This window comes from Bubalus bubalis, chromosome 16 (assembly GCF_019923935.1).
Source record: "Bubalus bubalis isolate 160015118507 breed Murrah chromosome 16, NDDB_SH_1, whole genome shotgun sequence".
Taxonomy (NCBI): domain Eukaryota; kingdom Metazoa; phylum Chordata; class Mammalia; order Artiodactyla; family Bovidae; genus Bubalus; species Bubalus bubalis.
Genome location: NC_059172.1, coordinates 83523259 through 83548335, shown reverse-complemented (window position 1 = coordinate 83548335; position 25077 = coordinate 83523259). Strand labels below are relative to the sequence as shown.

Here is a 25077-nt window from a genome sequence, read left to right as displayed (position 1 = left end):
GCATTAGATTCACCCTATGATCTTCAATCACTTTAAAGTTCCATAATATTTCTATGGCACAATAAAACTCTTGCAACTACAAATATGCACATTTTTCTCATCCTTAGAAACTTTAACGTTATTTCTTTAATGAATATTCTAAGAATGGCTCTTTTGACAAACCTGTCTTTATCCATTATATTCTATAAATTCTAAAGAAAATATACAGAAATACTTTCCTTTTTTTTTTTGAAAAAGATACATTCAGAAATCATAAATATATGCTATAAATATAAAAAAAAGTATATTTTATAAAACACCTACTTCATCCATGGAGACCACTTATATGACAGAGTTTTGACAGAAATACCTTTATATTCCAAATAATCTGAGAATCTATGAAAAAGAAAAACTGTAGGTACACTGCCAGGCTTGGTTACAATCACAATGGCTGTGCAGTCTTCCTGCTTCAGGGCATTAACTGATTGCTATTTATGATGAAGGAAAAAAATGGAAAAGAAATTAAATAGTAATAAAGCTGTTTGGGGATATTATGGTGCCCTTAAAAATCAAAACTCTCAAGTATTACATACTGAAACAATACAGGATACTATATTATATAGATCAATTTTTTAAATCATATCTAGATATGGAAAAATATGTTTCATTCTTAAAAGACAAAGAAAGTCCTTCTACATACATGTGCTTCACTTTAGCTGTTTTACTACCACTCATATAATTCAAAGGATTTTGTCAGATTTGCATATTGCCCCAAATTTGATGTCAGTATCTAATTTTAAAACTCTATAATTATACAAGAACTGTGTCTCTCTGGTTCTCTCAGAGAAGTGGTTTCCTTAAATACTTTTCCATTTCACATTGTAGACAGACTATGATAAAAGCAGCTATTTACTTAATTAGTGAATTACTTAATCCCAAAGCCTAATGAGCTTCTATTGAAATTCTGGGAATGAATTTCCCCTTAGTGTTATTAAGTGTCCACCGCTTCAAAGAGGTATAACAGAATTCTTTGGTTGTTTTCCTAAAGACAGTTCAGGACATGACCCAGAATCTCAGACTCTCAAAATGAGACAGGAATTTAAATGTCACTGTCTGTACTCTCTGAGATGTGAGAATCCCTTCTATTTGAACAATTTGGGAAACATAGCCAATTTCCCCCCATTATTTGAACCAATTTTAATTGTTGTAAAATCTTTCTTTGTGTTGACCTGAAACCTACCTCTGTCTAGTTTAGTTAACTTAGCAGAGTTTCTTTAGTTTATAATATGAATTAAATATTATAATTTCTTGAGCTCTTACATGGGTATTTTCAATATACCTTGAAATTATCAATATTAATGAAACCAGAACATAGAATAATCATAGAATCTATTCAATAACCTTTCAAAGTAAACTATAATTATAGTAAAGAGGTTTTTTGTTGTTGTTGTTGTTGTTCTTTTCCCATAAGAGCACTGGAGAGAGTCAGAAGATCTCATTTCCAATCTCAGCTGTGTGGGACTGTGGGCAAGTCACTTAACATCTCTAATTTATGTCTTCCTTTATAATAAAGTGACATCATAAGAGGGTTAAAAGGAGCAGGTAAAAAAAAATATATATATATATATATGTGGTTTGAAAGCTATAATGCTGTATTTTTACTAATATTATTTCATTTTTGAAATAGCCTGCCCAGCAATTTTTAGAGTTATACATTAAGCTAAATTCAAACATTATGTCTTAAAAGTGAACAAATTAAAAATATTAAATGATAGACTAACTGATTCTTTGCCTTATATTATCATTACTTTATCATTTCATAGAAAGTAATTCTTTTTTTTGTTTGTTTGTTTGTTTTTAGTCTATGCCCTTCATATTTACTCTGGAAGACAATCAGGTCCATTTTTTTGGGATCCTATTTACTTCTGGCTAGCCTAGCCTCAAACATAAGCCAAAGGTTAGCATATTGATGTAGGGTTCTGAATATTTGTTTAATTTTAAGTTTTCTATTTCTCATGGTTTTAAAAAAGCATTTGCTTTTCATGCTAAGTCAGTAGCAATGACTTTTTGATAATACTTTTTCTGTGGTCCTAGTTACAAGCGCCTAAAAAGAGAGGAGACTAGGGACTGGGGATCTGGTGATATCTTCTCTTATTTACTAATAGTATTCTAGCCTGTTACTCTATCAAAAAGGATGTTCAGAAGTTGCATATCTCTCAGCTCCAAATATGAAATGACTAGGCTTCCATAATAGCAGAGGGCTTGCAGATAGTTCTTGACAGTTTTTATATAAACTTGCATAGTAAAGCAACAATGGAGAGGGGTCCATTTACTCATATTGCTTTTGAAAGTGAGTTGCTTGTGTTACACTTGTTTGATTGACTCCAGTTCGATTTTTATTTTGGCAAACTCCCAAAGAATTAACACTTAGAGAAAACATTGAATTTTTACCATTTCTGTAAAAAAAATACTTGTGCATTTTCTTCATTGAGAATCTTAGAGAAAAAGCAATATAAATAAAACCATGGTTATTTCAATATGATGTCATGATTTTGGTCAGTAGAGTTTAAAACAATAGATTTCTTGCACATTTTGGCATAGTATACTTTGAAAGGCACAATTTAATGCTAAGAATATTTTTAATGCCTTTAATATTTTTTTCATTGTTGAGTTGTGTGACGGTAAAGCAATGTGTTGAAATGGCTTTACAAAGTTTTTCAAAGTGTATTTCATTCTTTAAGTGAGTCCTAACAATATTTTAGGTTTTCAGAAAGTATGGTACCTATTCATTTAAAATAAACTACTTTTAATCATGAAAGGAGAAGGCAGTGGCAACCCACTCCAGTACTCTTGCCTGGAAAATCCCATGGACGGAGGAGCCTGGTAGGCTGCAGTCCATGGGGTCGCGAAGAGTCGGACATGACTGAGCGACTGCACTTTCACTTTTCACTTTCATGCATTGGAGAAGGAAATGGCAACCCACTCCAGTGTTCTTGCCTGGAGAATCCCAGGGATGGGGGAGCCTGGTGGGCTGCCGTCTGTGGGGTCGCACAGAGTCAAACATGACTGAAGCAACTTAGCAGCAGCAGCAGCAATCATTAAAAAGCCATTTATGGTATTAATGGAGGATAGACAATGTATTCATAGTATTTCTAACTTCTGTTTGTATAATTATTATTTATAAAATGTTCTTGGAGTCAATATAATGTCATTTATGAGAAGGTTTGAGGCCAGGTGAGGTATTTTGGAGAGTTGAATGGTGACTTTCTATTCAGGTGTTGCCAGGTGCATATGATATTATGCTTGTAGCAAAGCTATCTCAAATGTATGTTATATCATTTTGAAAACAGAAGTTATAGGACTGAGTTTTGGGGAGAAATAAACATTTATAAAATAAACAGGTTACAGTTTCTTATTTCTACTTAAAACAGAATATAATTATAAACTATAGTCTTTACTATTTTCCAGTTCATTTCAAATGACTGTCAAAATATTTTATCTTTCTTCTCTTACATATGAATAAGAAACCAGTACAAACAAACTCGGCTGATATTATCTTAGCTGAACAGACCCATTGTTCACTTGCTTTCTTGTTTCTCTGTGTCCCCTTTATAACCTGAACACTAATACTGCAATTCTAGAAACCAATTCTTATAGTGAGATGATCCATAAAGATGAGTGACATAATATGGAACTTGTCCAGCTATTAGACATATACCAAGAGGAAACACATCCACAGCATATTTATACATATCAGATTATGAACTTTGGTCTTAGAGACAACTTTATGTTTCCTAAATATATATGGCACATATAACTCAAGGTTATAGATTCTGCACTCACATTAGTTGTGAATTAACCTGAATTTATAGGATATAGATATTCTTTGGGGGAATTCTTTATACTTAAGAGTATTTGTTTATAAGATAGTAGTGTGGGATGAAAGAACAGCAGTGTGGAATTCTGGCTTTTCACTGCACTGTCAAAATGGAGATTTAGTCTTAGATCTCTTGTTAAATCAGTTTGTGAAGGTTTACCTTCTTTTTTAGCAATTTTATCTTGTTAAATTTAATCCTCTATGAAGTAGTATAAACTAAAACAGCCACATATTATTCACTTTTCTCAGGCAAGTTACTAAAATATAGCTTCTAAATGTAATGGAGAGCTGAATATTGGATTTAGAAACACAGCTGAATATTGAATTTAGAAATGGTTAAATGGTGTTACCTAGCTAGCCACAAAATAACCCTAGAGAGAACAACTTGAAATCTATTTGGTAAATTCTCAGTTGGAACTCAACAACCATTTGTTGAATAAATTGGCAAATGAATGAAGGCAAATCATATTAGCATTTTTTTAATAAGCGGGAAAAATGGAAAATGTTAATGCTTGATGAATTTTAAAGAAATGTAGAAAAATGCAAGATTTTTTTCCTTTGCATGGGAAGTTGTAATTTTAATCATCTTTTAATTGTAGGAAAGAGTTAAATGAAAAACCTAAAATTTTAAATGGCAGTGGAAAGTTTTATGTTTCCTACTGTACTCAGTATCAAGCAAGAGAATGATGGAATGTATGAATGCTAAAGAGGAGCATTTCTCCCTGGGACACATTTAACACTGATACCTTTACCATGTGAATGTGAAATACTTGGTATTTCCACATCTCTAACAGCAAATAGGGTAAGTGCTTAAGCATATCACAGCCAGGGGGAATTGCATGTGTTTGTATGCTGAGAGGTGCTATTGATGTCTGTATGAGTGCATTTTTCTAATCCCTAGGCTAGGCTATCAGACTAAGTTCCAAAACATAAAGAGATCATAAGAACTAAGTTTTTGTGTAGCATTTTTAAATATGTCAGTTATCTGTAGCATTTTTTTAATATATGTTATCTGTAGCATTTTTAATATGACACCAAATAAAATGAAGGATATTTATAAATGAGAATTTCTCTCTTTTCCCATAATAGTTAAAAAAAAAAACCCACAAAATTGTGTACTAATCTCCTGTAATTCATTTCCAGAAAACAAATTAAAAGTACTTGAGGCCGAGTACTAATAAGTACTCAGCTTTAAATTTCTGCACTTTTAAGTTTTACTAGTGTCTACCTTAAGTGCTAAAAATTGACTTGTTACTAACACCAAAAATAGACTGTGATTTTATTCTTACAATTTGAAGAAACTCCTCCTTTCTAAACTTTCTAAGAACTCCTGAACTGATGATTAAATATGTCCCACAAATTTTACATAGGAAAGCGGTTGTTTACAGATAATATATTTTTCACACATGAATTTAAATGTCAAATTGAATATATCTGCTCTAAAAAATACTCCAAAGTGGAAGAAACATAATTTGGCATACAGAGAACTCTACCTACTCTGATACAGATTTAGAATTGAGCCAAGTGTCTGATGAGGGCAATGATTGTGTTAAACACTCAAATAAAAAGTCCAATGAAGATGTGCCCTGCTATTCCCATTCTTAGTTCTTCGTCCCCTCCTGCCACGCTATTACTGTGGGAGTTCTAAGTTGGCTTCTTTCAAACTAAGCATGATGTGCTTGGTTTCAAAGGATCAGCTCCCAAGTCCAACTGGACCTCTTTTCCCTCCAGATTTCAAACACTGATGAAGTTCTGAAGTTCTTTTGGGGCTGCTTTCTCTTGGAAGACCCTTTTTTTGACAGATCATTAGTTTATACTAGCAACAGGTCCACAAATACTACATATCTTTAGAGAAGGCAACCTGTGAATGGGGATTATAAGTATTGAATAACAAAAGTAGAGGAAATTAGTTTTTTCCTTTTTAAATTTTATTTTTAGTTGCACTATGTGGCTTGCAGGATATTACTTAGTTCCCTGGACAAGGTCTGAACATGGGTCCAGGGCAACGAAAGCAACAAGTCCTAACCACCAGACCTCCAGGGAATTCCCAGAAGACTAGTTCTTTAACTTGACTTCAAATGTTAAAGTCAAGTATACACATTCTTACAAAGGCCAGGAGAATTCTGAAGATATGATCTACTTCTAGGTTCCCTAGAGGTACTTGAAGATTCCAGATACCATGAATATCTTTAAAAAGGGTATTTCTCATTTAAAAACCATGTAATAGCCAACAAATCTGTATTAACTAAATTATGATTCACTCTAAGGAATCTTTAGCAGTTTACTTATTGCATGGCAAAGTTAAAAGTATAGAAAGTAGTGTAATATAGATAATATACAAAAGAAAGTACTATTTTGATAGTAAAGTATACAACTTTACTATGTATACTTATACAGAAGGAAGATTTTTTTCCTTTTCTTAAAGTCTCATGTTGCCCATGAATCAAAACAGCAGCATTTGAAAGAAAGCCATAATTAATGACAATGAAATAGACCAGTCTCACTGTATCCAGAACTATTAACCCAAAAATCTGGTTAAAAAAGATCTTACAGGAAAATAGACTTACTCTTAACTGAACAAATAAGGAAGAAAGCTTTCAAAGATACTTTGATTCAGGTATACCCTCTGGATTTTGCTCTAAGGACTGTGATTCTTTTGCATTTTATTTTTTATACAGAAGCTGCCTATTAGTCCATCTCTACATTCTTCTCTACGTTAGTTTCCCTGTTTTGAAGCAGAAGGTTACTGGTTGAATAAGAACAAGAATTTAAGCTTAATGAGCCTCCTACTCAGTAGGGCGAAGTGTGAAGGAGTGAAGAGGTGTGGGTAAGGTGAATGCTGGTTAACCCTCAGTGCCTTTCCAGTATTCTCAAAGGCAGGACAAAATGACTGTTTTTGTCTTGCAGGGGCCAGCTTGCTCAGGAAATTGTGGCATGTATAAAGCAAAGCACATAAACAAACTCTTCACCCAGGAAGCTGAGTTTAACAACTGCCTCATTAACAAGATCCAGGGAAAGACAGGAAAAGCAGGGGGAGGCCAGAGCTGATTATTATACAGTTCTAGACAGATGAAGTCCTTCAGCTTCCCCCCAAACAATCCCTGTAGTGTGGATTTGACAAAGTGGCACATTTAAGACGGGAACACTGTTGCTATCAATGGGAGTCCGGCGCACCAGTATCTGTAGGCCAAATTCAGTCCCTGGAACTTGCCTTTATCAGTAGACACAAGACAGAGGACAAGGCAGCCACATCCACAGAGAATTAACTAAGAGCAAATGCTACATCCAGTGAATGCAATCAATAGTCTGAACAGTGATCTACATATCAACCACCATAGCTGTCTCCCTTTGGGTTTTTTAAAAATAATTTATATTTTGTACTTTTGTAGTTACTATTTTGATGGAGATGTATTTGCCACATGGCCTTACTGAGATTACATCTTTCTTATATTTCATTAAACAAAATAAACCCTTTAAAGACCAAATATCCTGATGCCTGATTCTGAATAGCTAACATGTTTTGGGGTAGAATTTTATCATGGATAATTGATTTATTTATTTTGATATTTCACAATTATTTATTGATCTATACTTTGCCCAGCATTATTTAAGAACTACAGATTCCTCTGTTATAGTTGGAGGATTCCCATGGATAATTTATGTTGGACTTCCCCCTTGCACAATTCTCCAGCTTCACATGGGAAGTATGTTTAAATAAACCTGACTTCAGAATTGCCAAAGTTTACACTCAAATTTGTCTTTACTGGCTAACTTTTTTCTATCTCTTTAAAAACCATCCCTTTTGAACATAACATGAAACCACTCTCTAATTGTTACAGTGTTGTTTACAAGCACAAAATATTGGTTTAACACAACTTTTCAGTACTAGTATTTGTTTCTTATATTTGTCTCAACTCCTCCACCATCCAATACAGACACCCAAAGCACTCTGCAGTTCCCCCTTTGAAACCAATCATATATTATTATATCGTTTTCATTCTTAACTAGGCAATAGTACAGGTCTTATTATCTTAATTTTCCAAGGCTTACCAGAAACATCATTTCTCAAGATCAGGTTCTTGGTTAATTCCTTTAGCAAAGATTCTGATTTCCTCTTGAATCTGTGCTTTGTATGAATCTCTCCTAAACAGCACTGAGACCAGAGTAATTTGTCAGTTGTCACTTTTGACCCTGGCTTTATTCTAGCCCCAGTAACCAAAAAGCAGCCTTTATTACTTAAGGAAAATAGGAAACACTGCCTCCTGGACATAAACATGTGGATTTTCTATGTCCAGGACCAAAAGGGTAAAAAGGGCAGGTTTTACCAACATTTCCTTAAGAATTAAAGTGCCACTTTAACACTTGTGGGCTATTAACCACATGTGAGATGCTTTAGTCATAAGTCATATTTTAGGGGTTTATGTGTTAACAATTTTGCATTGTTATTGGGTCTAATTTTACAGATCTTACTTACGCCACACTCCCTTTGCAACAGGTGAGAGTGTGACTTGAGTAAGCACCATAAAATCAGAGCCCAGTTTTCCCTCCTGCATTTTTAAATAAATGTGATTTGCAAAGTTAGCATCAGTACAACATCAGGATTTTCTAAAAATATAATGATGTCATAATAAATGAAACATTGAAATGGAAAAAAAAGTGTTTTTCTAGAAGATGTTGATTTCTTCATAGAAACTAGTGGGCAGGCGTAATTTTAAAAAATAATGAAAAATGTAGAATTATTACTGACACAATGAGAATGTAGATTTCAGTGACCAAAAAAAGTTGATGAGATATAGAAGCATATGCTACCCATGTTTTAGGCCCACTGGCAGCAGCTAGTGTTCAACCAGTTTGGTTTTTATATGGCCTTAAAAGATATATGTCGATTATGATTAATTATTCTAAAATAAAAAAAAAATTACCTGGTTGTTGACCAAAAAATATGAAATGGAGAGAAAGAAAAACAAACAAACATACCATGTTCACACACAAAACAAAATAATTATCTCAGGGACATCAGGGAAGGTGGAATACTATAACAACACATGTTATATTGTTATACTATTCCACCCACCTTAATGAGGAGCCCTTGGGCGTTGCTACTCCATAGCCTTTTGAATCCAGATTTCCTCCAACTTTCATTGTGTCACATGGCTTTCGCTGCTCAATGTATTCATTCATAGTGGACTCCAGGAGAAAGGCAAATTTGCCCTTGGATTTTCGGACACGAGCTACTCCCTCAGCTGTAGTCCTAGTGAACACTGATGGCTCTGCTGATCGCATGTAGGTCCACATCTTTTCATACACTGCTATTTTTGATCTCTGGAGGAAATTAAAATAAAATTAAATACAGGAAAGAAGGGAACAAGATGTTAATATTGACTGAACTGGAATCAGGATAAAGCCTTTTACATTACCCCCTAATTCCAATTTGTCATAATTAGAAAACTGCCTTTTACCATTAAGAAAATCAATGAAATGAAAGATATTTAAAAGTGATATTTGATGAAAAAGGTACCTCATGTCATAATTACCCTAGTTAACTGCTTAAAGTACAACTTATTGTTTTTATAAAATAATACATCCATAGAGAGAGTTGTACTGAATTATAGCAAACAAGGAGGATTGTTATATTGTTTTATTTTTATATTTTTCCATGTCTCCAAGTTTTAATGAGAACCATTCTAAAAAGATACATACAAAATATGCAGTTCCTATCAAGTCAGTAGTTGAGCACCAAAGGAGGAGGAGAAATCTGCCCTAGTTTGTAAACCAAATATCTATAAAACAAGAATCAAATTTTAGGTCTACCAAAGCATTTTTAGACCTTTTCTAACAAAGTGTACAAATAGAACATACATTAAACTTAAAGAGAAATGATTCCTGTTTTTCCACTTTCTATTTTGGAAAGTTAGTTTTTCTAATCCCTTGACTTCAGTAAAGAAACTTTATTTTTTTTATTTATTGGCTCGATCTACACTGCTTTTTGTACTTAATTTATTCAATTCCTTTTGTGGGTATCTGCATTTATATTAAATTTTTTTATCCACACATTCTTTTTTTTTAATTTGAAAAGATATCCAAGTGAATGCAAATGTCCCTAAGGATGTGTTTAATAAAATAGAAAAGCCTGAATCCTGTTTGGTGTTTGTTAATACGAAGATATGCACAGACTTTTATCTGGTTTAGTTATTTTTGTTCAATAGCAAAGTGGGGAAATTTTGCACCTGGATTAAAACTAAAAGCAATGGAGATTTCCACCAAACTTGACTCTATGCATGAGGCCAAATTCTGACTATCGTGTATACTTATTTAAGCCAACTTTGTTTGGTTACCAGAAGATAGAATCCAACAAGAAGCAGATATTCAATAACTGACAAGGAACCTGAATAGCAAACTTAAGAATACATGTTCTGGGCAAAAGCAAATTACTCAGATGATTGATTCAAAGTGGTGTTCAAAATTTTCACTTCATAAGATGGGAATTTAGCAATCAATAAACCTATACAATAAGCCATACAAGATATTTGCATATGTAAAAAATCGAACTCCTGATATTTTATGTTAATATACATTCAGATAGTGATGAATATCAGATGGCAAATAGATATCCTGAAAATTTTCAGGAAATAGAACTTATTTATTTCAGGAAATAGGTATCTGAAATGTTTTTACATTATTAACACTTAAAAATATCCCATGATACAGAGATCCTGATATATTTGTGTACGTGTGTTCAGGTAATGACAGGTTTCTTCTCGCTACAGAAATCCTCATATTAGGAACATTCTATGCCAACTATATTTCAGTTGCAAAGATTCTATGTGGTTCCAGGGCAGAAGATTATCTGAATTAATAAGATCCACTAGGGAGACCATATTGCCTGGCCTCATTCATTTCATCTCTAATAATGAAGTTCTCTTCCAGAGAATGAACTATTCCATTTTATAGTGAGTTCCAATCTCTGAAAATCATAAACTCTCTGGATTACTTAATCTTGTCTTTAAACATCTATTCTGGTTATTTCAATTTAGAGACTTGATGGTAAACATCTATCAGCCAAATAGTAATACATATATATATATATATATATATATTTTTTTTTTGCTTCACTGTGTATACTAAATTGAAACTAGAAGAAATAAAATCTGAGTATTATTTTGATCAAAATTTCTTTAAAAAAATTTAAGAATACAAGAATCATGCTTGTTACTTGCCAACTTTCTTATTATTCAGTATCTCGTTACAGGAACAAGAAACAAGTAAACAAAACTAACACAGCAAAATGGAAAAAAGAAAGATTTTAGGGCTTGGTAATTATGCAAGTAATTTTACAATATAAATGCAACAGAAAATTAAAGCAAATGATTTTTGTAAAGGAATAAAATACCTTTGTTATTGATATTTTATTGTAGTCCATTCCCATAATATTAATGTGAGGAAAATTACTGCTGTATTTGTTTAAGTCATATTGATTACATATACCATAAATGCAAAAGAAACTAACTCCTTTAAAATCCTGAAGAAAGAGGAATCTTTAGTGTAATTATGCTTAACAGTTCTTATGTATCAGTATAATATAAATTAGGAATGATGAAAGAAACTCTTTATAAAAAAATTTTACATGGTGTGTCACAATGTTAGTGTTTAAAAATTCTGATTCTGATTTAAAAGGGGCATGGTTTAGAAAAAATCAAATCCACATGGCGGAGAAGGTGAAGTGGGAGAATTCAAGAAGTAAAGCACTGGAAATAATATTGCTGTGCCTTACCTGTCACTGTAAGAGGGTGTTGTTAAGGAACGAGGGCAAGGTAATCATTATAAATTTGATAAGACAGGCTAAACTCAGGAAATTTCTGCAGACCCAGCAAGTTCATAAATGTAATGATAATAGCACTTTTAATATCTTCATCTTCAACTGTAAAGATCAGGTTTGGGGAGTGAATATGCTCAAGGTAATAAGCAAAGGTAATATATCACTATTTTTTAAAATCATAAAATTAATGTCAGTTTCATCTTTATTATGAAACACAATATATGGGAAACTATTTAATTTAGAACACTATTTTGTTATTTAAAATAATTCTTGGAGATTTAAAAAATTGCTTTCTTTTTAATTTCTCAAAATTAAGTATTTTGCCATTTCTGCTTTTAATATAAATATAAAAATGTCATACACTGTAGTTGATATTTACGTTGTTATCATGTGAATTATTTCCTGCTTTTAGTAGCTTATGCAGCAAGACTGAAGTTCCAGTAAGAGCTCAACAATTCACTATGATCATATTATAACAACTGAGATATTAATCTGCCTCATTTATGCATTCATAATTTCACTGATGACAAGCAGGCACAGGATAAAATTGCACTGAAATGAAAATCAGTGTGTTCAAATCAGGTATAATGTAAAAGTGCTTTTACAAAAGCCAGTCATTAAGTGATAAACACAAAATTTCTTTACATGCCTTTGCTGCTGCTGCTGCTAAGTCGCTTCAGTCGTGTTCGACTCTGTGCGACCCCATAGACGGCAGCCCACCAGGCTCCGCCGTCCCTGGGATTCTCCAGGCAAGAAGACTGGAGTGGGTTGCCATTTCCTTCTCCAATGCATGAGCGTGAAAAGAGAAAGTAAAGTCTCTCAGTCGTGTCCGACTCTTCGCGACCCCATGGACTGCAGCCTACCAGGCTCCTCCGTCCATGGGATTTTTCCAGGCAAGAGTACTGGAGTGGGGTGCCATTGCCTTCTCCTTAAATGCCTCTATGTGTATGCTTAACAAGGTGCACATAACAAGAGACTTATCAAATTTCTTAATGGGGCAAAACCAAGGCAATAGTTGAATTCAGATGTTATTTTCCGCTTGGTTTAAATCTTTTCCCAGAACAACGGCAACATTTTTTGAAGTCCTGAGTATAGATAACTGCCTGAGGCAATTTAGTGAAGCTGACAGATGTACCATTACTGTGTTCCTGTAAGAAAACATTTTCATAGGGACGAAAATACCTTTCATGGTCTATTTCTTCAATCTATCAGACAAATAGTTTATTTAAACCAGGTCATTATGTATGAGAGAGGAGGAAGAACACAGGGTAGGAAATGAAGGAGGTTTTTATCAGAGAACTGAAATTTATGCATTCCTGGAAGTGTGCTTCCAGAGAAAATGATTTTCTTGCCCCATTTGGGTTCAACTTTTCTACAGCATAAATACCTATACTTATGAAACTCTTTCAATTTTAAAATTGGAATTGGATAGGATAGAAAGGACATAGGGCAGGGTGACTGAACAACTTATATGGAAGACACTGTGTCTAGGAAGCAGCTTTCTTTATTCCTATATTTTTAGTCAATATATTCTCTTATTTACCTCATTAGTTTTTTAAATTTGAGAAGTTTTTAAAAATTCTATAAAGATTAGAAATAATATTTTCAATGTACTTGATGACAAAGAGATTTACAGAGAGTCAGCTTTGAAATATTTTCAGGAAATCACTCTGATGTTTCTTTTCTCCTTTTTCACTCAAAGCAGAATGATGAACTTATAAACATTTGCTTTATTTACATGAAAACCAGCCATCATTTTTCAGTAAAATGCAATGAATAGAACAAATTTGTATACTATTTATACTGATTTTTAGGCAAATCACTACATTTTACCTACTTTCTTTTGGGTGAAACTTTAATGACAACCCACTCCAGGATTCTTGCCTGGAAAATCCCATGGACAGAGGAGCCTGGAAGGCTATAGTCCTTGGGCTTGTAGAGTTGGACACAACTGAGTGACTAACACTTTCACCTTTTAGATTTCTAGCAAGGTTTTGAAGTTATGCTCAAATGTATTAGAGCAGTATGCTATTATATTAAGCTTTAGAGACTGGGATGCACTTAGTAAATTAAAAAAGTTTGGCTAATTAAGTTTATTCATAGCATATGGTTAATAAAATATATTGTCATGACTATTGTTTACAGTTTTAGAAAAATCTACAAATACTTTATAATTAACTTAAAATTTTATATCTACTTGTAATGTTCCAAATTGTTGACAAATATGTTCACTGTCTGTTTTTTTCTTTTTTAAAAACACAATGTGCAGGGATGGGTTGGACAGTTTTAGAATGATTTGCTGTGTTACATCAGTGATTCAGTTTTACATCAGTGATTTAGTGTTACATCAGCATTTATAGTATATAAGAATACTATAATTGAATTTTTTTAAAAAAGAGAAATATCTTATCAAAATTCAAGTGCATGAAACTTAAGCCTGGCTTAAGGAGTAACTTGCAACCTGAATGAGAAAACAATAAGTGTATACATTTAAAATGAAAGTATAATTTCCCAAGTACTATATATTAGTGAATTTGCTTTAAAGGGCTTTCATTAATTTTACATAATAGTTTAGGAAATAGTGAAATATATCTTGTCCTCTAAATTGTTAAATATCTAGTCTCTAAGCAATTGATGTTTAATACTAATATAAGATGCAATTATTACCTAGCTAAATATCTGTGAATATGTTACCCTTACTACTTTTTAGTTTTTTGGTTCTGAAGTCACAAAATGAACCTTTATCTCTGATCAGATATTATGAAATTTATATTTCTGGATTTAAGTAAAACAAGAGTAAAAGAGATTCTCTGATCAAAAAATTCATCCTTAGAGTGGCACTAGGGGCTGAAAACCAAAAACCTCCAAAATACTTGCCATCCTGATGGCAAGCCAAAGGAATCATATCCATATGTGAAATGCAATTATATCAGTTTGAGCAATTTTATCTGCAAAAGCAGAGAAGTCAGCTCAAATGAAATACCACACAATGTTTTACAAGGGTGCTAGAACTTAGTAGTTATTGTTCTCTTTATCTAGTGAGAAAGCAAATATATTGCTTTGAAATCCATTGTTACAGAATACATTATGGAACAATAAACCTCATATAAGTACTATAACATGCTATTAAGGATTTGATACTCAAATGCAGTAAGGTAATTGTATTTTTTTTTTATGCCCTGTTTTCATTTTTATGCTCTAAGTCCTAAAGCATAGACAAATCCAAATCTTATCAGATAAAGTATCATCATGGCATTATCTGGAAACTTTGGGATGAATTATTAAATAAAGTTTCTTTATTTAACTTTTTTGCTGTTACTTTTCCTTAGTGAGGGTCCCTCTTGCAATGTGAATAAATCAATAGGCTTTTGCAACTTAAAATGACTAAAATCCAAGTAGAAATATACAGCATAGCTATGTTTAAATATAGCAGTTACCATTGTGTTTGCAAAGCCTATAATAGCTAGAGCCCATAGTATAATTGTTTGCAAAATTGCTTAAATTTCAAAGTTATGAACATTTCCTTTTTTGTTTTCTCCTCAACTTACTCTGAAGAATTCTTTTGTTGACCCTGAATCCAGTGTTCCGTAGGCAATTTCTGTTTGTTTGGCCAAATCTTCTGCACTTTCTATGGGGGAGACCATTCTCTCAACCGTCAGGAAAGCAGCGAGGTTAGCAGTATAAGATGATATAATGATGAGTGTAAAGAACCACCAAACACCTCCAACAATTCGTCCTGAGAGGGATCTAAACATGGATAAGATAATGTACATTTTCCTTTCTATAATCAACATAAAGAAAAGAAATAACATTGTGTATGTTTAAAAATAATTGCAAGTGTCATTTTATGTTCTGAATAGTCTACTCAAGAATGATTCTAGTATTTCTGTATCATTTTATATCTTTCATACTATATTGAATGTATAAATGCCATTTTAAAAATACTTTTCCTTTTAATTGTTTACTTGGCAGAAATGTAGAAACAAATGCCTTTCCGTCAGATCCAGAGGAGGAACACTTGCTTAAATTCATTGACTCCCCTCTTACACTTCAGTGTCTCTGAAATTAGGATGCAGCCTATGTTTGATGAGATAAAACACAGTATCACAGTTTGATTGGCAGCACCATTATAAAATAGCAATACATCTTAACAACGGGTAAGCTCTTAGATTTGATACAAGGTGCTAGATGCTTTTGTGAGAGAACTTGTTTTTCCCTTCAGTCAGAGGTATGCAAGGATAGACGGGACATATGCCAAGGTAGGGCTTGACCAGAAAAATACCTAGGATTGGTCTCCAAGGAACCATAGTTGAGAACACTTTGTTTGTTTGTTGGATAAGAATATTTCTTATCTGAGTGGAGGATGAGATATGTCTTAAAGTGCTTTCCACACTAGTATAAAAGTGTTCTCTTTGCCACTGCCCACATGAGACCAAAGAATGTGACTTTTCAATGTGCAGTATGACAGCACTGAAAACTGATGCTAGAGCTCAAAAGATGTTTTTTCTCACCCTTTCTCTGGCTATCAAGGATGTGTGAGTGAGTAGAGGAAAAGTGAGATGAAAGGAATAAAAAATTCAGAGCATAGTCATAATTGATTTCACCCAATAGGACCATCAGACTACCTAAAATTCCTGTGACAACTATTTTTAAATATTTTCTTAATATTTTTCATGGCATTTCTAGCTTAAAATGCTCCCTTCTTGTTACTATATAAGTGGCACCTATTGGTTTTAACTTAGCATTTACTTAATCCTGATTTTTAAAACCATAAAATTATTACTTGATTTGTTTTGATTTCTTTTCATTAATTGAAAATTATTCAAATTCCTATGCTGGAATTTATGCACATTTATAGTGTTCCAGTAGTCATGTATGGATGTGAGAGTTGGACTGTGAAGAAAGCTGAGCGCCGAAGAATTGATGGTTTTGAACTGTAGTGTTGGAGAAGACTCTTGAGTGTCCCTTGGACTGCAAGAAGATCCAACCAGTCCATTCTAAAGGAGATCAGTCCTGGGTGTTCTTTGGAAGGACTGATGCTAAAGCTGAAACTCCAGTACTTTGGCCACCTCATGCGAAGAGTTGACTCATTGGAAAAGACTCTGATGCTGGGAGGGATTGGGGGCAGGAGAAGAAGGGGACGACAGAGAATGAGATGGCTGTATGGCATCACCGACTCGATGGACATGAGTTTGAGTGAACTCCATGAGTTGGTGATGGACAGGGAGGCCTGGCGTGCTGCAATTCATGGAGTCTCAAAGAGTCGGACACGACTGAGCAACTGAACTGAACTGGGTCATAAGGAATACAAAGTGCATTGTTGCTAAAATGTCTCTTTTTAAGAAAGATTTCTTAAAATGATACACATATATGTGATGCCAATATGTCACTAAATTTAATTCTTAGCTTCTCTTGCCTTCACCTACTTTTCTCAGAGAAATTTGGTATTTTTCTTGTAGCAGTAGGTTGGCTGCGTTTTTGGCAAACTTAACTAAACTATGTCTTAACTGATATGAGATGTGATTCCACAGATAAAACATATATAGTATTTACATTTCTGATTCTGTATACTGCTTAGCTTGTTTATGATTGTTTAGAAAATAGTATATCTGGAACCTACTATATTGACTTAGGTCTTAGGTAATTTCATGGCAGATATTTCCATTAAGCTACACAGGATTTAAGTTGAATTCAAAATTAATCCTGAAAAATGAACAATAATGACAAAACATTTGATTTTGTAAAGGAAATAACATGAAAATAAATTTCTTTTCTTAAGAATTTAGGTTTAGTTTCCACCTGTCAAGTCACCATAGGATATATTAATACTAAACGATTTTTGAGAGTTCTGATGGGTTCCATATGTTCCTTTTCCAGTGGGAAATTAACCTTTATGATGCATCCATACTTTGTGCTAATCTGGAAAAATTGGTTATGAGTATATTTAGATTAATTTGGAGGGTACAAAGTCTTTCTCTGTTTTAGGTAATGCTCTGCCTCTAGAATAAGAACATATAGAGAGAAGTTATGCACAATATTTAGAATTACTAGGGAGTTGGTGAAGAACTTAAGGGCTTTGAAACTAACCTGGGTGAAATGTCACATCCTTGCTGCATAAAAGCACCCAGGGAAAACCAGAGGCTGTTAAAGATGCCAAACTCGTTGGGAGGCTGGTCGCTGGGTCCTTCCTTCCCATCTTCCGGCTCTTCTGTGTGCCACTCGTATGGACTAAACCTACTAACCAGGAACAAGACCACGCTGACACCGATGTAGGCAAAGACTATGCACATCCAAATCTCATAGGCCAAAGGATCCAAGAAGGAAAACACTCCTGGTTTAGATTTCTGAGGCTTTTTGATCATAATAGATATGCCCAAACTCATGAAGGGCTTAGAGAAGTCAATGACCTCCTCTCGGACCAAAGTGATTGTCAGAGGGGCAATAGCAATCTCTGCTTTCTATAAAAGAAAAGACACATGAAAAAAATGTAGGTTAATAGATTCCATGAGCCATTTAGTACCAGATTGATTCACTTAGATTTTAACCTGTTAGTATTTATTCTACATGTTTGGGGAATACTTACAATAAATAAGGCCAGTGACAAAGATGAACAGTAGATTCTTTTTCATAAGATATTATGTCACTTTAATTGCAAATATATTTTTATTTGTGCTAGTAATTAGATAAAAGGGAGAGAAAAAGAGAAAGAGTAGGCATAGCAAAAATAGCTTAAACTCAAATAACTGCATTAGTCTTTAAGGGTCTGACATAGTACAGAGGAGGACACTTGAAAGTTTTCCCATATGGCTGAATTTATGAATTTCTTAGCTAGAATTGCTTATATTTTGCAGTCTTTTCTATTTTATTTGGAATGTTGTCACTAAGTCATTACTTGGCCATTCCTTAAAATTATGAATTGCAAATTTCAAATAGCCTTTTCTTTTTTATTCCTTTCCAGTTATGAGAAAACCTAGCATGAAGCTTGTGTTTGTAAAATAGAAGAAACCTGTTGTTTGACAACATTTTTCAACTCAGAATACAAACAAAAATCTGGAAATTGGCATTTATTTCTTCCTATTCATACTTTGACTTCTGCTTTCAATTTCTAAAAAAGATTTTGGAAATGGTACATTCAATTCTTATAAATTTTATTAATAAGATACCAGCTTCCATTTTTATGTTGTGATTCTGAGTAACTTTTCTGAACCAGTTTCCATATCTCCAAAATGAAGATATTTTCTTAATGTTTACCTCATTCCATCATTGTGATTATTAAACAAATCTTAATAAAACAATAAAACATTTACTGAACAGTTACTGAGAGATTTTATGTCTATGTGGATTTAACTGTTTTGAATGGCTTCTCACTTAACCACCGTAAACAGATAAACAATGTTATGCTTATCATTGTTTTACAGATGGTTTAGACTGAGACTCAAATTAGTTTTACACATCATAGCAGCTCTGCAATTTGAGATTGTATTTCTGTTAAATCATGCCATCACTAAAATCAAATGAAATGAAGAATGGTGAAAAAACTGTAAATTGTTACATGATCTACAAATGAGAAAAGTTTTTTGATTATTTATTTTAGAAGGAAAATATTTGGTACTAAAATGGAATCTGAAACACAGACATATATGTTCTTACGCCACTTTTATATTCACTCTATATCTCTTTAGGCCCCTGGATTGATATGATGGCCAGCAGCTTGGTACAAAGGCAAATGGAGTGTTAGAATGGGAAATGTACTCTTGTTGTCATGGTTTCCACTGAGTGTCTGAAAAGTAACTGCATATGTTTTCAAGTGGGAATAAATTTAGTTCACATCAAAAATGCCTATATATCATACAAAAGTCAGAATCATTTTTGAGAGGTTATTACTTCTCCATTATTATTATTATTTGTTTAATTTTCATTATACAGTGATATATGAAGTAGGTATAGGATATAAAAACAGAAACAGAAAATTAAGAAAAGTTATCTTCATTTCCTTCATTACTCTTATTTTTTAAATATGCCCTATCAGAAATTATTTTATGAATATTATTTTTCTTATTTTAAAATTGGATAATATAGAACATGATATTTTATAATTCCTTTTCTCAAGAGAATATGATGAGGTATTTCAACATTATTTCAACATATATAGTAAAAATAAGTCTTAATGATTGCAAATATTTTATCATGTTAAAGTATCAAAATTTACTCATTCAATTTATTTTGGGGGGGATATCTGTATTGTTCCCAGTTTTAAACAATTTATAACAATGGTGATATAAACAACTTTGAAGACAAATCCTCACATACATCTTTGTTATTTAATGCTTATTACATATTTTCCCAATTTTTCTCCCTAAAGATCATGCAAATTTGTATTGTTATCAGCACTGTGTGAAAGCACCTTCAGCTTTGAACCCTGGATATTCCCTGTATATTTCAAGGGGATTTTTTCATTTATTCTCATTTATCTTCACCAATTTGTTAATCTCATTGTACCGACTTGAATTTTTTAAATTTTTGTAAAACAGACAATTTTACTCCTTTTATATATTACTTGTCACAATCTTCCCCACTTCCATAGGAGCTATTTTTTTTGCTCATTAATTTAAGTTTTAAATATGTTAAAATATTATTTTCCATATATATATTTTAAATATTCTTCCTAGTCATCGTTTTGTTCACATTACTTGGTTTGTGATATTTTATTTTAGTATACATGTTTTAAAATTTTGTTGTAGCCATATAAAATTATACTTTTGTATTTTCAGCCTTTGGTTTCATGCTTAGAAAAATCCTTCTGATAGTTTATGATCAACCTCAATATATACTTTATTCTAGTACCTATAATCCCCCTATAATTTATCTAGCATATTACATGATAATGTATTACAAAATTGTCCTGCTTTACCAGTAGGGTTAAATGGATGATGCTTCCTTTCTCTGATGTGAAATACCACCTTTCAAATACTACACTGTTCTGTGTAGTATCTTCTGAAATTTTTTACATATACAAGTGGCCATTAATGAGACTAAACACTTTAAAGGTAGAGAAGCATGAATAGAAATAAAGGAGCCTCCAGCACATAAAACTAGGTGCAATGGAAAGCAAACATTAGATAACAGTGGTTGACAGCAATGCTCAATAAGGACACACTTGAAATTCTGAAAGAGGCCGGGGAACAGAAGATATATCTGAGTTTTCTCTGCTAACTTTGGAGGTGTTGCATTTGCCTTGTTCCATTAGCTCTCAGTGAGTCCCAAAATTGAGAAAAATGTCCCTTGTAAGAGCTTGATAATATTTGGATTCTCAATGACTTCTGGAGTGAGGCTGATGAACCAGCATTTTATTTTATTATTATTATTTTTTAAATTTTATTTTATTTTTAAATTTTACATAATTGTATTAGTTTTGCCAAATATCAAAATGAATCTGCCACAGGTATACATGAACCAGCATTTTAATACATACCACAAGTAATTCTTGTGTACCTGTGGTGGATTCATTTTGATATTTGGCAAAACTAATACAATTATGTAAAGTTTAAAAATAAAACAAAATTAAAAAAAAAAATTCTTGTGGATGACTTCCCTGGTGGCTCAGAAGGTAAAGTGTCTGCCTACAATGTGGGAGACCCGGGTTCGATCCTTGGGTTGGGAAGATGCCCTGGAGAAGGAAATGGCAACCCACTCCAGTTCTCTTGCCTGGAAAAATCCCATGGATGGAGGAGCCTGGTAGGCTACAGTCCATGGGGTCACAAAGAGTTGGACATGACAGAGTGACTTCTCTTTCACAAGTAATTCTAGTGTTGGCAGGACATAGAATTTGCTCTGAGAAAAATCTCTTTGGTTAAAATATACATACAGAAGTACAGTAGGGAACAGGAAAAGGCCCTGGAGCAGTTTACCACAGAAGATCCTATGAGGAATTTGTTGCAGCGTGCAGTAGTGACAGGCAGAAAGAACCTGAAAGTGTAAGGGAGGTTTTGAACTTTGGGGTAACCACTTGGTGGTGTGCTGAGATCACACCTAAGTGTCTGGCAGGTAATCTATTCTTAACAATTACAGTAACAAGGTTTGCAAAGGATAAAGTAAAAAAAAAAATAAATAAACGGACTCAAAGTTAATCATCTTGCTGGCTTTGTTGAGTAGAAGAATATATACAGAGTTTTACTTAAGGCCTGTAAACTGAGAATTCATGTGTGCATTAGCAGTAAGAAAGGAAAAACAAAGTAGTTGAGAGGCAAGTAAAGGCTTTGCAGACACCAGAATGGAAAATATCAAATCTGTGGAAAGCATATGAGACATGAACAAAGATTCTTTTTGGGAAAAAATTGGACAACTCAAGTGGTAAAGATCAGATTATTTAAATCCTTGCAAACTGGCTGAGGAATCAATAAAGAGTAATAACCATTATGTTATCTTCTCTCTCTGAGAACAGCCTGACTTTGTGACTTTCTGTGCCATGTGACACATGTACAGTTCATGGGTACACAGTGATACAATTTTGTTGTTTGTAATTATACTACTCCCTTCATATCACTTGTTTTCACTATTTAAACAATATTCTCCCAATAAGACATCACCAAGAACACTTGCAAAGGAGTGATCCTGGGTTACCAACTTGGTAAGGACTCCAGAGGAGAGATATGTAACAATTGTAGAAAATAACTGATTAGTTATCTGGTCTGAAATTAACTGACAATTCAAGAATGTGTTTTTGAGATGAGATACTCAGTAGTGTTTTCTGAAGGTAAATGAATTAACCTAGGCACTAGGTTAGTGTTCACATTTAAAATCTTAAAATTTAATACATTACCAACAAACACATGCTTTAAGAACTCTTTTTCTTTGAGAATTAAAGCTCAGTATCAAACTGTTGATGAACCCAGTGGTAAAATACTTTTTTTTTTTTTTTTACTTTTTTTTTTACGGGAAGAACCTTCTTTATTTTTATTTTTTTTTCCTTTTTTTTTTTTTGAATTTTATTTTATTTTTAAACTTTACATAACTGTATTAGTTTTGCCAAATATCAAAGTGAATCCGCCACAGGTATACATGTGTTCCCCATTTTGATTTTTTAAGACTGAAAATTTTGTTTTCCTCATTTAGGGCACCTAACTAGTCAGCAGTTCTTTCAAATGACTATAAAGCTAACAAATTGCTTTTTAATGCCAAATAATTTCCTCTTGCTGCTATAGCTGTTCTGTGCAGAGAATGTTCATTTTTTTCATGGTCTGAAAGCAGGATGTAGAAACGCAAAAGTATTGAACTGCAGTTCTGGCTCAAAAGTAAGCCCCTCTAGATACTTCAGTTATGTTCTAATGGGAGTGGGTTGCCTTGCCCTTCTCCAGGGGATCTTCCTGACCCAGGGATCAAACCCAAGCTTCCCGCATTGTGGGCAGATTCTTTATCACTTGAGCTACCTGGGAAGCCCAATGTTCTAACTTGTTCTACCTTTATTCTTTCCTGGAGAAGGATTACTTTTGTGTAATTCTTAATTTTTAAAGGGAGTCTTGGAGAATTAATCAGAGAGAATGTGTTTTGAACATGTAATTTGTGAAATGTAAATTGGCTTATAGGGAATTTCAGAATACATTTCAAGTGTATATGACTTTTGTTGGTTACTTGATGACTAGAACTCACTGTGGGTTCTAGGTTTGATTTTTGGGACTTTGGAAATATATCATCACTGGCAATTGATAAATACTGGCTTGATTTTAACACTGCAATGTCAGCTGAAGAGACCAATCTTGTTCTAGTTTAGGCAGGAATGTCTACACTGAATTTGCCCTTGGCTTTGAATATGCATGACTTCCCTGGTGGCTCAGATGGTAAAATGTCTGCCTACGGTACGGGAGACCCAGGTTCAATCCCTGGGTTGGGAAGATCCTCTGGAGAAGGAAATGGCAACCCACTCCAGTACTTTTGCCTGGAAAATCCCATGGACGCAAAGTGTGGTAGGCTACAGTTCATGGGGTCACAAAGAGTTGGACACGACTAAGTGACTTCACTTTCACTTTGAATATGTACACTAAAAATCTGGTGAACGCAAAGTGAAGGGTCTTTGCTTTCATGTGAGGCCCACTATGGAATAAATTATCGCTTTGTGTTTACTATGTTGGAAAAAATGATGTCATTGCATGTAAGTTTAAATTTATTGTGTTCAGCAGAGTTGTAAGATTTCACGTTATTGGTGAGTCTTTAATATATGCTAGCTAGTTTGCTGATTGCTTTACTAATAACTTAAAAGATATTTACTTGTAAATACAACCAAATAGAAATATAAATAATTAGCTAAAATAAGGCTCAACTTTATGCTGTTAAAGGAAATCTGCTCCTACAATTATCAAGTAACAGATAAGTAATGGAGCTCTCAAAACATGTCTCTGATAGAGCAGCATCAAGCTTAAGAGAATAATCATCATAGATACTGAAGTTAGTGTTTTTTTTTTTTAAATAGAATATCATATTCTGAATTTTTATCTTTTAGAAGTTATCAAGTATTAGTTTCCCTAATTGTTAGGAAATTACTAATGAAATTGAGAAATATTTGACATCATATATGCTTCTTTGAATGTAACTGCAAATTAAAAAAAAACAACAATAGACATTTAACAATTGATATGTGCCCAAGTGAAAAAAACTTTCAGGTTTATGTAAGTAAATTTTCTAATAGATTGATTTGCTTACCCCGTAAACAAGTTCTCCTACCATCCCATTCCAGATTTTTGTGTCTGCATCCCTTGCTCCATATTTTCCATCAGGGACAATGGCAATTTTATATTTGATACCAATATGTTTTGCAATTTCAGATGCCAAATCTACACAGTATCCTTCATACTTGTCATTTCCTTCAAACATTTCATGATTTTTCTTGTACATAACATATGGGGATTCCTATAATGAGAGAAGTAGAACTGTAAAGGGGAAATTATGAAACATTCAAAAATTCTATGCAACTTTCACTTTTAGAACTTAACAAATGGATTATATTTAGTATTAATACACACATTGGTTTTGTGTGGCAAGAAATTGATAATAAAAGATGAATATATAATATTCATATATATATTCTATATAATATTCTATATATATTATTAGATATATAATATATATATAAATATATATTCTATTTATACTAAAAATAGAATCTTTAAAATAAAGTAAATTTCTTTTGAGTGATTATTACATACTTAGCACTGTGACTGTGATAGGAAAAATATATGTTAATAATTGACTAGAGAAGCATAAATTATCATCTATGGCAATGGGATTACCATTTTCAAAGTATCTCATGACCTGAAGACTACTTAGGAGTCAACTTTGTGCAATAAAAGACTTATTCAAAGTTATAGGTCTCTGTATTCTGCATCTTGTTTAGCCACATTCAACTGTGACTTCC

The 25077-nt window shown here is 33.1% G+C and overlaps 1 protein-coding gene across 4 annotated transcripts in view; it reads right to left on the bottom strand.

The window, feature by feature from the left end:
- Positions 1 to 25077, bottom strand: part of GRIA4 (glutamate ionotropic receptor AMPA type subunit 4) — a 673155-nt gene that overhangs the window by 41067 nt on the left and 607011 nt on the right. For all 4 annotated transcript variants that reach the window (XM_025267033.3, XM_025267032.3, XM_025267031.3 and 1 more), the window contains 4 exons: positions 24366 to 24572; positions 17760 to 18130; positions 15221 to 15419; positions 8931 to 9178 (listed from right to left, as the gene is read on the bottom strand). In XM_025267033.3, coding sequence (XP_025122818.2) covers positions 8931 to 9178; positions 15221 to 15419; positions 17760 to 18130; positions 24366 to 24572 — 1025 coding nt within the window. The remainder of the gene's footprint in view (positions 1 to 8930; positions 9179 to 15220; positions 15420 to 17759; positions 18131 to 24365; positions 24573 to 25077) is intronic.